Source organism: Littorina saxatilis, linkage group LG17, assembly GCF_037325665.1.
Source record: "Littorina saxatilis isolate snail1 linkage group LG17, US_GU_Lsax_2.0, whole genome shotgun sequence".
Lineage (NCBI taxonomy): Eukaryota > Metazoa > Mollusca > Gastropoda > Littorinimorpha > Littorinidae > Littorina > Littorina saxatilis.
This window is the reverse complement of record NC_090261.1, coordinates 3,516,380-3,532,305: the sequence shown is the minus strand read 5'-3', so window position 1 is coordinate 3,532,305 and position 15,926 is coordinate 3,516,380. Positions and strand designations below refer to the sequence as shown.

Genomic DNA, 15,926 nt, shown 5'->3' with positions numbered 1-15,926 from the left:
GCCGTCATCAACAGTGCGTGTCAATTTCACTGCGTTTTGCACGTTGGAAGTGAGCGATTTCCCGGTTTCTTCCGGGATTGACGAAGCTGTTCTGTCTTGGTACATGGTGAAAAACATACAGTGCCAGAGTGCGTTCAGTTTCATTCCGTGAGTTGGACAGCTTGACTAAATGTAGTCATTTCGCCTTGCGCGACTTGTTTTCTTTTTCTTTGTTTCTTTAGGAAAGGAATAGGGACGACTGCTCAATACCAACCATAAATACACCATAGTGGAGAAGCGAAATATAAACAGGAGAAAAGAATATAATATGAGTCATGTATACGCTACCAGGAGTAGGTCGAAGATACCAAAGTGGCGTGAGTGATGGCTGGCATGATTGGAATGAAGGGCAGTGAACGTCAAGCTAGACTACATAGTCCACGGGTCGTGGGCACAGATTTCTCCATACACAATAAACTTTGCACACTTCTCCGACTCCAGTTTTTCTGCTTTCACTCTTAATTTGTTTTGTTTTGGGTTTTTATTTTTCTAGGTGGTGTGTGTTGTAGGGATTGTGAAAGCAGAGTAGTGCGATGTGGTAATGCCATTGCCTGCCGCTGCACTGAGAAGCCAATGATCTAAATTAACAGCTTAGCGGATGCGCACTAAATTAATATTGATTTTACTCTCGCGCCGCAGTCTTCTGCACTGGGCCATGCTCACGGCATCACGCCGGATTAAGCCGGCCAGGCAACCCACAGTGGGCGGGCAAGTTGTCACACTTCTCTGAAGCTCCAGTAAACACAAACATTTCAATGGGAAAAGAAAGAGGAAAAAGTGGTTGGAATAGAACAGAGAGAATAGAATGGCGACGAAGAAGAAAGAACCATTGCGACTTCAACGGGAGTGAGACTGCAACTTTTGACGAAACCAAAATATACAGAACAAAATAACAAAGTAAACGCACTCATCTGATACAAACACAAAAACGGAAATGACCAAAGTCTTCATCAGCAAAAAAAAAAAAAAACCCACAAAAAATAAACAACAACAAGAGGCGAAGCCTTCAAGGCTCACGTAAGAAATCGACAAACAATAACACAAACTCAATCACTCCGTCACACATACACACCCACACACACACACACACACACACACACACACACACACACACACACAAACACACACAAACACACACAGTAAGCATAGGTGAAACTATGCAAGAAAGCGAGACCCTGGATCTGCCAAGAAGTCTCGGCCCGCTCACAATAACAATGACCGAGACTTTCAGTAATTCCTTTGCGTGACGTCTAACCCTCTTACGTCATACTGTGACGTCTTCAAATAGTTTCTATCACACACGTCGAACACTTTTGACCGAGACTGACGTAATCCATAGACTCGGAAATGTTAAAGTTTCTACCACAGACATACACACATACATACATACGCACGCACGCACGCACGCACGCACGCACAGACAGACAAAGTTTATCATCGCATAGGCTACACTTACGTGAGCCAAAAACCACACACACACCAACCAGACGAAAAACTGACCCCTTTTCACTTCAGATAGTCGTCATTTGTTGTGCTTATTGTGTGTGTATCTGGAGAGTACATTTTCATTTTTATCTTGGTCAAGGCCTTCGCACCTGCACTCTCTTGTTCCAAGTAAAAACAAGAAATTCCTCCGAGGTAGGAAAAACACCCCCGTCCTTACCATTCTCACTGCCACCAACTGAGGTTATTTCCCTTTGACCATTAATATGGTCACTCTATAAGTCCTTGTAGAATCTTAATCCACCAATAACTCCCTAACCGTGTGTTTGACTGGTCCCAATTTTTGTAAGGACCGTCTCAGGAATGTATAGAACCTGTTCACCAAGTTTGGTGACGATCGGTCCGTTCATTCTTGAGATCTACTTGCGAACACAAACACACAAACAAACACACAAACACATCGAGTGAAACCTATACACACCCCTATACCGGGGGTGTAAATAAACAGATACGGTATGAGAGGCTTGATGGTACAGCAAACACACAAATATCTAAATTCGAAAAAGGACGGAAAGAAACATATACATGAATATGACGACCGACCACGACGTAGAACGCAGACGACAAATGAATATGAGAAACGACCACGACATAAAATAAGAACCATTTCAAACACGGCGGTAGGACAAAAAACCAAACCAACAAATAATACAAGTCTGATGGTCCAGCAAAAAATACAGACCGTTTGAATGGTACAAGAAAAGGAAAAGGAGATAGCGATGAACGTGGTAAACAACACTGACGCAGAAACAAGAGCCATCTCCGCTACAAAAAGATTAAAGATCATTTAAATAAAAAAAAAATTAAAAAAACTGTCTAACAAACAATCAAAAAAACCTCGAAAGTATCAATCATTTGTGGTTGTGATTGTTTGTTTGTTGATTGTTTGTTTGTTATGTTTTTCTTCAGCTGTACAGAATTTGTGTTCCATTTCTACGACTCCAGGATGAGTTGGCCTTGCAGAAACTTCATCAAAAGGTATAACTGTGAAAAACCGTTGAAAAATCAGTCTACAATGACAAGAATCCTACTACAATGTACATAATGCCGCACACAACTCCTGGCTTTGCAGGACACCGTCAGACGGTTTGAAGGCCAAGACTAAGAAGCCATTATTTGAACTGATTTGGCGCGTCTGGACACTCCATCGGAACCAATTACATTGCACATTGGAGCGTGAGGTGCTATTGTCAGAGCTGAACGAGTGCAAAACAAACATTTTCATCAACGCTGTAACCAGTTTTGGAGAAGCCTGAACCACCCACCCTTCACCACCACCACCCACCCTTCACCACCACCACCCAGCCTTCAACACCACCACCCACCCTTCACCACCACCACCCACCCTTCACCACCACCACCCACCCTTCACCACCACCACCCCACCCCACCTCCACCCAGCAATATGGACCCTCCTCTCTCCTTAACTCAACAGTCGGGACTTCATTGTTACAGTTGACACTTCATTGTAACAGTGGGGACTTCATAGTTCATTGTAACAGTGGGGACTTCATAGTTCATTGTAACAATACCAACTTCTACCTCCACCCCCACCTAAACATCTTAATATTCAGGCTACGACTACAGTAGTACCCCCCTTTTAAGACACCAACATATCTCAGATGACCAGGTCTTAAAAAGGAGGGAGACGGGAGGGGGGGGGGGGGGGGTTATAGAAGTTATAAATAAAAAGACAACAAAATACAGGGTTTCAAAAGGGGGAAAATGACAGAAGTTATGATTAAAAAGACAGAAAAAAAGGAGGGTCTTAAACTGGGGAGGGGGTGGGGAGGGGGGGTCTTAAACTGGGGAGGGGGGGTCTTAAACTGGGGAGGGGGGTCTTAAACTGGGGAGGGGGGTCTTAAACTGGGGAGGGGGGTCTTAAACTGGGGAGGCAGGGTCTTAAACTGGGGAGGGGGGTCTTAAACTGGGGAGGGGGGTCTTAAACTGGGGAGGGGGGTCTTAAACTGGGGAGGGGGGTCTTAAACTGGGGAGGGGGGTCTTAAACGGGGAGGGGGGTCTTAAACTGGGGAGGGGGGTCTTAAACGGGGAGGGGGGTCTTAAACTGGGGAGGGGGGTCTTAAACGGGGGAGGGGGGTCTTAAACTGGGGAGGGGGTCATAAACTGGGGAGGGGGGTCTTAAACTGGGGAGGGGGGTCTTAAACTGGGGAGGGGGGTCTTAAACTGGGGAGGGGGGGTCTTAAACTGGGGAGGGGGGTCTTAAACTGGGGAGGGGGGTCTTAAAAGGGGGGTTCCACTGTAGAGTGTGGAAGTGAAGCGCGGCGAGGTTGAGAAGCGTGGTAGGCTGAGGGCGCACTGCCTAAGCTGGCTGACACAATATTGAAACAACTGCTTACCGCTCTGCATTGCTTCCAGCCTGCCCATTCTGCCCAAAGACAACACACTGACCGACACACATTCTACCCCACTCCATACAACGCAACAAAAGGGGGCGGGGCGGGGGGAAAGTTGTTTCTATCCTCCAGGAAAAGCTTGACAAGAACAACCCAACGAACGGCGAAAAGATTGGCCAATTCAATGGAAGTTACAGGAAGAGAAAAAGGCAGAGGTGCTCGTGCTGGTGATGCTGGAGATTGGAAGGGGGGAGAGACTGTAACATGCAGTCTGCCGGACGGACGGACGGACGGACGGACAGACAGGCTAATGAGAGTTATATTCCTCTCCTTGGGGATCTGGCTCAAGACAGCAGAAATGAGTACCAGGAACACACAAAAATAACAATCTAAAAACAAACCAAAACAAACCAAACAGCCAGAGATGCAGTGAAGAGGGGGGGGGGGGGGGGAGAGACAAGGATGAGATGAACGGTTTGCACGTATTTCAGGCAGTTTTTGAAGAGAACCCAAAGGCCGCCAGGGATCAACGGTCATCACAGGAGACAGATCTGCAGGCAACTTCCAACAACAAGACAGACAGAGAGAAAGACAGAGTATCCTCCTCAAGGGACAGGTTAAGTCTCCAAGAAAAGACTGTCCGTGCCCCCCCCCCCCCCCCTAACAACTGTGTGGACACGGTTCCAAATAGACAGAGTACCAGGGGTCAACACAAAACACACTCACGGGGGACAGAACCAGAAACAAACAGACCAGGCATTACAAAATCAAAACAAGACTCAGGCCAGAACAAAAAGCATGGGAAAGTCGAGTTGTAGAAATGCGGAGGAGAGGTCTCACCATAAGTAGCCAAATGACCATTGCGGGCAATTACACTGACCAGTGCGTTCAAACATTACTGAGTAGTTAAAAATGTCCCTGTGTTGCGAATAATGGTACAGGAATGTGTGAACTGTCCAGACTCTGTGACTGAGTTAGCCCAAATATTTTTTTACTTGAACACAAGATAGTTAAAAGCCGCAAGATTGGAATGCCATGCGGTTTCTTTATCTTGTAATGGTATAATGGTTCCACAGTCGCACATACTGTCATCTTTCTTCTTGAAATGTGATTGAAGAACAGTACCAGCACATCTAATATAATGTGTTTTATTTTACATATTTGTACAGAATATTTTGTGTACGTTGTCTTTGGTGAGTTTTCCTCTAAAAATAAAAATAGAAGAAAGAAAGAAAGAAAGAAAAAAAGAAACAAACAAACAAGTACTCAAACAAATACTAGATAAGAAAACACATTTTAAAAATGAAAAGACAAAACAATTGGGAATGCATTAACTAAACCTTCTTTTTATGGCTATAAGTTTGGCTTTTTTGACTGCGTTTTGCCTGCCAAACGGTTGTGTGACGTGTCTAGTGTGTTGGCGAAGTGTCTTGTGCTTGTCACTTCTCGCTTTCAGCCCTCACCGCTGGCTAGCACTGTCTGTCCTTTTTAGGACAATGCGAAAAGAGAGCAGAATGCGTCAGTCTCTCCTGCCAGTACAATAACCTCTCCACAACAAGCCCTATGTAGTGCCTCCATCGCGGCGACAGACGTAAACTGGGTACCGCAAGGCCCCAGGCTAGACTACAAGGACTCGGAGGAGGTTGGCCCCTAGATGTGCGGCATGCGGGCCCACCGGTGTGTGGAAACGCCCAGGTGCCCACGAACCAACCTCCAGCTATGGGTTAAATAGCCGGGCAGGATAGGCTCGTCAACCCTGGCAGGCAGCTATCCTAAGACCACTCTGAATTCAAAACGAGGGTAGAGGAGGCTCATCATCCATGGAAGGAAACTCGTCTAGGAGAAGGAAAACTCCGAAATGAAACCCACGCAGTCCCTCGAAGACGGAACGGCACTGGCCTTTTTTAGGCGGGGAGCAGACCGGGTGCCTACGCTATCCTCGACAAATGGTTGTGTCATCAACGACTGCGTTTTATTTTCCATACTTTCTGAGTATGATTCACAAACTCACATTACACCACTTCAAATCTAAGCAGATTTGAAAACATGTGTGACAGTTTTCAAGATTGACTCATCGTTTTTGTTTGTCATTGACACTCCTTGGATGATACGGCTTCAATGAGTTAATGGAACACCCCTTTTAAGACAACCCTCAACAAAACCTAACCCTCCAACCGCCCACCCTCCAATTTCAGACCTCACCTATTAAAACCCTGCCTTTTCTCATTTTCTGTACAAAATGTTAAAAACTTTACCTCCATATCAAGATTTTCCTTTTTTAAGAAAAAAAAAGAATTTGCACAGATTTTTGATGACCTTAAAAGGTGGGTTCCGCTGTAATGTTCTGACATGTCCAGTGATCTCTCTCTAAAAAGGCAACAGTAAAAATAAAGAGCATCTGACAAGAGAGGAAGGACAGAGAGAGCAACGAAATATATAGCACAGAAATAGAGTGTCTGTGCGCAAAAGAAAGTTAGCCAGATTGTGTGTACATCTACCTCTTTTCCTTTGGGGTGGTTTCACTGAAACATACCGCATAGCGGTGCAAGGGAGGTAACCGCTAATATTACTATTGCTGCAGTGCTTCCTCCCTTGTTGCATATATTGACACACTGTTACTCTCTAAACGGAACAGCAAAATCAGGCTGTATAATTCTGTCGTCATCACGATTTTCATGCAATTAACTACTGTAGGTATTATTTTTCATCTGCCAGAGAGATGGTGAGAAGATGTGTGAAAATATCTACTTACAAACCCAGTGTTCATATTCTGCCCACAAAAAAGACAAACGCCAGACAACAGTTACAGTACATCTAGGCCAACCGGGCAGATGATCGAGATCACATTGGAATGCACTAGGATTTTGATGATTATTTTGTTGACTGATCATTTTCTCACACAAGTTGTCAAATAAACATTACAGCAGAAGTTGCTGAAAACATTCAACAGAGAAAAATGTCAAAAAGGTGTTCACCTTTTTCCAGGATTCTGTAAGTCTGCTGTTTGGATACATAACTGAGTAAATGATAACAATAAAATGTATCGTTTCCAATAGAAAGAAACTTACTGGGAAAATGCAGAAGACCTTAAACAGTCAGTGCAAGAAAAGAGCTTCCCTCCGGAGGGGAAGGGTGCAAGTACAGTTGGAACATTACTTTGCGTTGGGTGGTGCAAGGGAAGCAATCAGTACTAAACAGGAGGGTCTGCATGAATTGTCTCCCATGGACTACAGTCACACCTTTTCTTTGTGGCTCAAGTTTCCCTCTTTTAGTTCTTCTTTGTCCCTTCGTACCCCTTTTTATTGATTGATTCATTGGTTGATTGATTGATTGGTTAACTGACTGACTGATTGCTTGGCTGACAGAGAGATTGATTTTAAAACAAATCATGTGTTTTTATTATGTATTTATTTGTTATACGCCCATCACCTTTTTTTATGGTCCTTGTTTTAAATGTATGTATCTATTTCACGATTCTTAGACTCATTTACTCCCTATCTTTTTTTAAATCATATAACTTTATTCACTTGATTGATTTACTGGTTTAGATATTGACACGTTCAATCATCAGTTACTTTATAACACTTTCTTTTAGTCCAAGCACATCTTTCACAACTCTCTCATGCACACAAAAAGTTGCAAAACTAAATAACAACTAAAACAGCAACATCAACAACAAAAACAGCAACATCAACAGCAGCAACAACAACACCAACACCACCAACACCAACAACAGCAGTACTCACAGAATGTTGAGCTGCATCTGGCGGCGGATGAGAGCGTTCTTCTTGTTAACCAGACAGAACCACTGCTGCATCAGCTTCTCTTCTAGACGCTTGTTCTTGCCTGCAACATTGTCACAAACACATGCCTTCATTGGCTGCTCTCAGGAGTGGTAAAGCACACTATCCTGTGGTGCAACTGGTCTTGGGTTCAAACCCCAGTCACGCAGAGACAGAAATCTACAAAGTTTTCAAATAAACATATCCTAAAAATGGACCGTCCACTCTTCTTCTTCTGCGTTCATGGTTTGCAATCGTGTTTAGCACAAGTGGGATTTTACATATATGGCCATTTTTCCTCCCTGTAATTTACAGTCATACTCTGTTTGTGGGAGAGACCCCCTGTTTTGATCTGAACTGTTGGCCAAGTTACTTCAATGCAGCCAGCCATTCACTTGATACACTTTTTAATGTTCTTGCGCATTTCAATAATTAAGAGCTATTATCCGTTTCAAAGCAAAAACCATAAAGGGTATGTGCCTACCTTTGTCCATCAAGAATCTGAGTTTGACTTCCAGTTCTGCGGCCTCCTTGTCGATTTGAAGCTGTTCGTGCTCCAGTGCGTCCAGTTCACTCTTCACGTACTGGTTGGTGTCTTGCAGGTTCTACACAAAACGCACAACACTCATATCAACACACCTTCAACATTATTGTGGCAGAGAAAGTCATATTTTGAAGAATCACAGAACAGTGGAACTCCCCTTTTATGACCCCCCCCCCCCCCCCAATTTCAGACTCTCTCCCTTTTAAGACCGTGCTTGTTCAGACTTTCTGTTCATCACCTGTGTAAATTTACCTTCATTTTAAGACTTCCTTCTTTTTAAGACCTGATTTTTTTCTGATTTTTGAAGGTCTTAAAAGGGGGGTTCCACTGTACATGTACAGGTCTACTGTTTTCTGAACAGGTGGAAGATATATATTCGTCCAATACAGACTTGTAGTGTGAGAAAAGTCTCAGCATATGTATGTACATCTCAGCTTGGCTTGTCTGCATGCATGCCGATTGTTTTGTGTCCTGTAGGTTGTACCAACAATAAACGCTTAATTGACTGTTTGCAACACTGATTTCTCACTCAACATCAAATAAAACACTAGATTCATTCCCCTTTGTTCAGCTGATTGGGTTCAGTACAAATACCATAATACACCACACAAGCTTAAACATTTTGCTTTCAGTTTCCATCACTCATGTACATCAAATCTTACCCTCCACTTTCAAACAAAAGCAATCAAAGCTGATTTGGTGGCTGTGGGTGTGGAAGCATGTGGCAGTATGATTCAAATCTTCAAAGCATGAAAAAGCAGATGCCACAAGCGCTTGAATTGCACAAACTAATTTCAATATAAAGTTGATTTGTACATGTACTGTACAGATTTGTACATGTACTGTACAGTCTGATGCTTTGGTGATACATGTACTCACACAAGATGCAAAAAAAGTGAAAAATAAAACTGATGATAATCATATAAATTATTAGCAACAAATGTCAAATGAAAAAAATCAGATCCATGTTTGCTTTTAACTTTATACCAATTACAAACAGGTCTGCTGGAAGAAGAAAATATTTGTTTAAATATTCATCAGCAACTCAAATTTAAATGGCATCTTTGCAGTTGCAACTGAAACATTGCTCACATCTTTTCTTAATCCTCCTAAAACTTGAGAAAAAAAGTGTACGTACATGCAGGCCTGTGAAAAAGCTTAAAATATTCAATTCATGCATGTAAATTGAACATTGTGCTTCTGAGCACTTCTTCTGCGCTCTGTTTCAAACTCTGCTTTTCTTTTAGACTTTGAATCAGAAAGAAGCCCTGCAGCCACCAAACATGCACGCCGTTTCTCCTTGTTCTGTCAATGGCAGAACAGTCTCTTTAAAAGTGTGTGTCTGTACAGCAATGCTTGATGCAACTCAGTTCTCCTTGCTCTGTCAATGGCAGTACAGTCTCTTTAAAAGTGTGTGTCTGTACAGCAATGCTTGATGCAACTCAGTTCTCCTTGCTCTGTCAATGGCAGTACAGTCTCTTTAAAAGTGTGTGTCTGTACAGCAATGCTTGATGCAACTCAGTTCTCCTTGTTCTGTCAATGGCAGAACAGTCTCTTTAAAAGTGTGTGTCTGTACAGCAATGCTTGATGCAACTCAGGTAGCAATCAAGCCCCAACGCCCCCAAACACTATGACAACCTAGCTTCATTATTAGCACCGTCCTTAAGATCACTTTTGGATCTAATAAAATCGTTAAGTAAAATGATTGGATTTAATAAAACCATTATAGCCAGGTGTTTTATGTTACGCCCGTGATTACTGATAGCGACAACTATTCTCGTCAACCCCACTAATAACTGATCATATTCAATTAATACTGTTGCTTCATCATACTATAGATACCACAATAAATGACTAAGTCTTCCTATATCAAGCCACAGCAATCTGTACAATTGAGTTAAACAAACAAAAAGGGGGGGGGGGGGGGGGCACATTAAGTAAAGTAAAGTGACATCAATTTTATTCAATTTTTATCTGACTAATAATTTACTGATCATATTCAATTCATACTGTTGCTTCATCAGACTAACTATGCACTCAATTACTGAGTCTGTCAATTTCAAGCCACAACAATCTGTACAAGGGAGTTAAAAAGGGGGGGGGGGGGAGTTTGGAGGCACACAGAGTAAAATGAGATCAATTTTATTCAAGACAATAGGACAGAAACATGAGACTGCAATATTCAACAGCAGGTTCACAAAATAACAGTCTAAAACTGAGACATGAGATAAGTTTGCCTATGAGGAGTGACTAGGGTAACAGAAACTGATGGGGGGTAGGGTGGGGGGGGGGGGGTAAGAAGAGGAACAGGGAGAAGGGGAAGTTGGACACAATGGGAGGCAGGGGTTGAGAGGGGAGGTGGGGGGGGATGGGTGTGACAGCTGGGTGAACAAGCAGGAGTATGTACAAGAACTGGCTGTGAAAAAGACACCTTGTTGGTGCTATCACTATCATCATTCCAAAACAAATAGTGTTAAAGATGGATTTACACATTTTCATACAACTGCCTGCTTTTTTTGTCTTCTCCTTTTTATAACTAGTAATGCCAAGATTTCAGATACAGTTCCATCCTGCGTGAGAGGCTTATGGATACACTCATTCAATGCCACAAAGCCATGACGATGCTGATTATATTCCATACGAGTAAATAGGGTTCTGCACTCAGGGTGGCAGTGAACTGCACATCTCAGAAAATACTGCTTCAAGTCTCAAACGTATCACTCAGATCAAGCACAAGCTGCAAAATGAATGCGCATTCCAGTGTCAGTAATGCCGAAGCTGCTGTAAAGCAAACCGTCATTTCCCATCATGGTCTAATTCTGCTTCATGCACAATCTAAGTCAACCCCACTATACAATACCATCGTATTCTTCACTTTCTTCTGTGCAAGGAAAATGGAGGACGAAGTATTTCCTGAAAACTTGTATGCTGGAACCCACCTTTACCACCCCCAATTTAAAACTTCCCTAATTCAAGACTTCCCTAATTCAAGACTTCCCTAATTCAAGACTTCCCTAATTCAAGACTTCCCTAATTCAAGACTACCCCCTTTTAACAACAATATACCTTCTTGCTTTTCCTAACTTTCGGTTCACAACATGTGTGCATTTACCTCCATTTAAAGACTCTGTCTCTTTTAAGAGATGATTTTCTCAGACATTTTTGACCGTATTAAAAAAATGGGGGGTTCCAGTATATTCAAAGAAAAGGTGATGACACCTTTATATTCATGGCACACACTTCAAACACATGCACAAGAACTGGGGAAGAAAATGATAAATATTTTGACAGTTTGAAGTACACAAAATGTTTGGTGATGATTACATTTCAAAATCATTGACCGCTCAAATTTCTCGAACAGCAAATATATCACTATTCAAAAAATAAAATAAAAAGAAATAGAGAAAAAAATAGTGAAAGGAAAAGACAGTGGCATAACTTGCATCTTTAGACTGCGTCACTGACTTTGAGGAAGCACAGTTTCACCTTCTTCATTGACTGAGCTATAAGCCGGTCCTTAACTGGGTCAAGTCCACTTCGCCCGTCATTGACTGAGCTATATGCCGGTCCTTAACTGGGCCAAGTCCACTTCGCCCGTCATTGACTGAGCTATATGCCGGTCCTTAACTGGGCCAAGTCCACTTCGCCCGTCATTGACTGAGCTATATGCCGGTCCTTAACTGGGCCAAGTCCACTTCGCCCGTCATTGACTGAGCTATATGCCGGTCCTTAACTGGGCCAAGTCCACTTCGCCCGTCATTGACTGAGCTATATGCCGGTCCTTAACTGTGCCAAGTCCACTTCGCCCGTCATTGACTGAGCTATATGCCGGTCCTTAACTGGGCCAAGTCCACTTCGCCCGTCATTGACTGAGCTATATGCCGGTCCTTAACTGGGCCAAGTCCACTTCGCGAAGCTGGCCGCACATGAGCTTTAGCAGTGAGTTTTTGGTAAAAAGATTTGACGAAGTCTTGGCAAAGTGGACTCCGGGCTGAGCTAAGGACCCGGCGCCTATACACACAGGCAAAGAGGACTTTTAGTTACACGTGTGTCATTTTTGTCAAACATATGTACAGAGATTCTCTGATGTGTTTTTTTTTCTTTACGATGTTTTCTCAAACACAAAGGTTTTAGTTCATGAACAAACACAACTCATGCCACCAACGTGAACAAGCTCAAAACAGAACTACATACCGCCAATCGTACGCCATCACATTTATTCTGTCAAATCACACAGTTACGTGCAGTGGATCAATAAATTTTAAAAAAGGACCACAATGCTAATTACTGAAATCAACAAAATTAAAATAGATGGATAGAGAAAATAAGGGGGGATGTAACATGGGATCCAATAATTTGGAACCAATAAATAAATGACTGAATAAATTGACTGAATGAGTGAATGAATTAATGAATTAATGAATAAATGAATCAATTAATCAATGAATCAATGAATGAAACAAAAAGATTCCAATAATCAACCAAAGCATGAAAAAGACAAATAAGGAAACCAAGAAATAAACAAATAAATGAATGAATAAAACAAAAAGATTCCAAAAATCAACCAAAGCATGAAAAAGACAAATAAGGGAACCAAGAAATGAACAAATGAATGAATAAAACAAAAGACGGCAATAATCAACCAAGGCATGAAAAAGACAAAGCGCTCGTTTAGCAAGGTATCAGGTATGCAGGAAGAACATACATGTTCCAGCAACAGCCTCCAGATAACAAACTGGGAAAATATATGTGGTTAAAAAAAAAAGATAATGGTATAAGAACCTGTTATAAGTAAGGGTTATACGTGTTAAGTTCTGTAGAAAAATTACATCTTGGAAATTATTCTTTTTTTTCCCCAATTGCTTTTTTAAAATATATTTTGAATATTTGATTTATGCAAAGTTTCCCAGTGAGCTGCAAATTGCAAAATCACACTATTTTCTCTTTTCTTAACCTGTTAAATGTGGCACTACCCAGAGCATAAGAAATGCTGATGCTATAAGAATTTTCAAAGAGCAAGGATTACACATGTATATCTTATTAGAAAAATCATATCTTGCAAATTACACCTTTACACTTTTACTTTCTTTTTCTTTCTTTCTTTTTAACATCCATACAATTTGTTCAGCATTGCAGCCATCACCAGAACACAACCAAATACATAGATAAGAAGTAAAAATGAAACAGGGCCAACATAAAACACAACTAAAACGTTATCGTGTTGTATCCACAATTCATTACAATACAAGACACTTCTGGTGTTTCTTAGCAGAGCTTTCTAACCAGAGAAAAATAAAGCTACAATAAGAAGAAAAACATTACCAAGAGTTCTAAAACATTCCTATCTGAAAATTCCAGTCTCTACTTTCTAATGGTGAAATTGTTTAGCAAAATCTACTCCTGTAGTGGAAGTAAAAAGTGCAGAGAAAAAAAAACTAGCAGAAAACTACAACATCCAGTTCTATTGAATTTTTATCAAAAAAGATCAGAGAGAGATAAAAAAATCAGTTGGATGTTCATCCTAGACAGTTGTACTAACCTCATCCGTGTTGAGTCCAAGGTAAAGGTCAAGGTCATCTGACTCATCTTCTTCACCGTCACTTCCCAGTCCATCCTCACGACTTCCTGTATAAACAAGGTTTTATACAATCAGTTCTTCCAAAGTAACAAAGATGTGAATGGTTTTTTCAAACGTACAAGCATGTAGGTACAGAGAAAGGCATGCATACCTTCACACTTGCACAAACACACACTCTCTCCTGTGGGCACCCTTTCTCTCTCCAACAAATTTTCTTTCATGATAAATGTGCTAACTTCTCGAATATTGTAAAAAAAAGACCAATTCATCAGTTCTGCAACAAGCCATCCACCCATCCCTCTCTAACACATTCACACACAAACACGCACCAACGCACGCGCACACACTCACGCACAAGCACAGAAACACACACACACACACACACACACACACACACACACACACACACACACACACACACACACAACACAACCACACACACACACACACACACACACACACACAACACACACACACACACACACACACACACACACACACACACACACACAAACACCAGTGCTGAAATCACTGAAACACATGACACTACAGCACTTGACATAGATGTTGTTCACCAGTAAAACAAAATATATCTACAACAAATCACAATACCTTGCTGGTCAGCATAAGCTCCTCTATCCATCCCATTGTCCTGAAAGGTGAAAGGAACAAAAAAGTAAACACTGCATGAACTGTGGACTACTATGTGAAAAATACAAATTGTCTCCCTTTGACCATGATTGCCAACTGAGAGGAATTAGGCCTTGTTGGTATGTATGGTATGCATCGTTTTTGTAATGGGAATTTAAACTGTTTTCTTGCACTAAAGATCGACACTGGAATCGTTATATTTCACGTAAAAAGTGTTGGCACTTCTTTTGCATGTCTCAAGGGAATGATAAAGAATTTTGAGAACAAAATTTGTCTCAGTGAGTTTGTCATATCAGAAGTAAAAAAGAACTTGTCAGCTTAGTGCCAGGCTGTGAATGTATCGGTATCATATTAACCTACCCTCTCCCCTGTGGCGGCTCTCTCAGCGGAGGGTGAGCCCAGCGTGGCCAGCTTGGGCTTGGTCAGCGACATGCGCTTCAGCTTGACCTCTCCCTGTGCTCCCCCGGCCACTCCGCTCGCCTGCAACTCTGCAATGTCACAACAGTGTGGTCAGTCAATTATATAGTATGGCTGTGTGTGTTCACGTGACTCGGGAAATATTTAACAGCTCAAACTGTTTATACTGCTAAAATAACGGAGTCTGTTCTATCCTTCTACATCTTCATTCTCATAAAATCAGCTCAGACATGCACCCAACACACACACACTGATATGCTCACACACACACACACACACACACTCTCACAGACAGACAGACAGATAGAAAGACACACACACACACTCACAAACACACACACACACACACACACACAGAAGCATGCACTCACGTGCATCCACGCACACCCATGCAAATAATATACATAAACAAATTGTACGTTTCTCTGAAAACACATCTGGGTGACATAAAAAGCATTCATTCTCTCTCTCTCTCTCTCTCTCTCTCTCTCTCTCTCTTCTCTCTCTCTCTCTCTCTCTCTCTCTCTCTCTCTCTCTCTCTCTCTCTCTCTCTCTCTCTCTCTCTCTCTCTCTCTCCCTCCCTCTCTCTCTAAAAGAGAGGATAAATGTGTAATGATTAGAATATAAATTAAAAGCCTTTCTTGACACACTGTAAGCGTAATAAATCGAAAATTTTTAATTAAATTTTCATTTGATTAATATACTTACCCGAGTCACATATTAGCATTGACGCAGTCGAGATGCTAGGTAAACTGAAACGCTATCCCGTCTATAGTCTAAGGGAAGCAACCCAAGCTAAAAAAGTAGCAAGCTTGCTACCCTGGGTTGCCTCCCGTAGCGTGTCACGCCACAGATCTCGTACCCAGTACGAGACACCCTCATTCGACTTCTAGAATCCAAAGAAACTACAAGCGGGGAAGGTGGGAGGGAATTACCTATGTGACTCGGGTAAGTATATTAATCAAATGAAAATTTAATTAAAAATTTTCGATTAAATTACATATTCTTACTCCGAGTCACATATTAGCAGATAACTCCAACAAGGTGGTGGGTAAGAA

General features: G+C 41.9%; 1 protein-coding gene across 4 annotated transcripts in view; it reads right to left on the bottom strand.

The window, feature by feature from the left end:
• Positions 1-7,642: 7,642 nt before the first annotated feature.
• The window catches only part of LOC138953024 (EH domain-binding protein 1-like), a gene marked incomplete at its 3' end in the record, with an annotated part of 43,126 nt that continues 34,842 nt past the window's right edge, over positions 7,643-15,926 (bottom strand). For 3 of the 4 annotated variants that reach the window (XM_070324793.1, XM_070324795.1, XM_070324796.1), the window contains 6 exon segments: positions 7,643-7,742; positions 8,163-8,283; positions 12,417-12,443; positions 13,762-13,847; positions 14,413-14,452; positions 14,812-14,939. In XM_070324793.1, coding sequence (XP_070180894.1) covers positions 7,643-7,742; positions 8,163-8,283; positions 12,417-12,443; positions 13,762-13,847; positions 14,413-14,452; positions 14,812-14,939 — 502 coding nt within the window. 4 annotated transcript variants of the gene reach the window in all.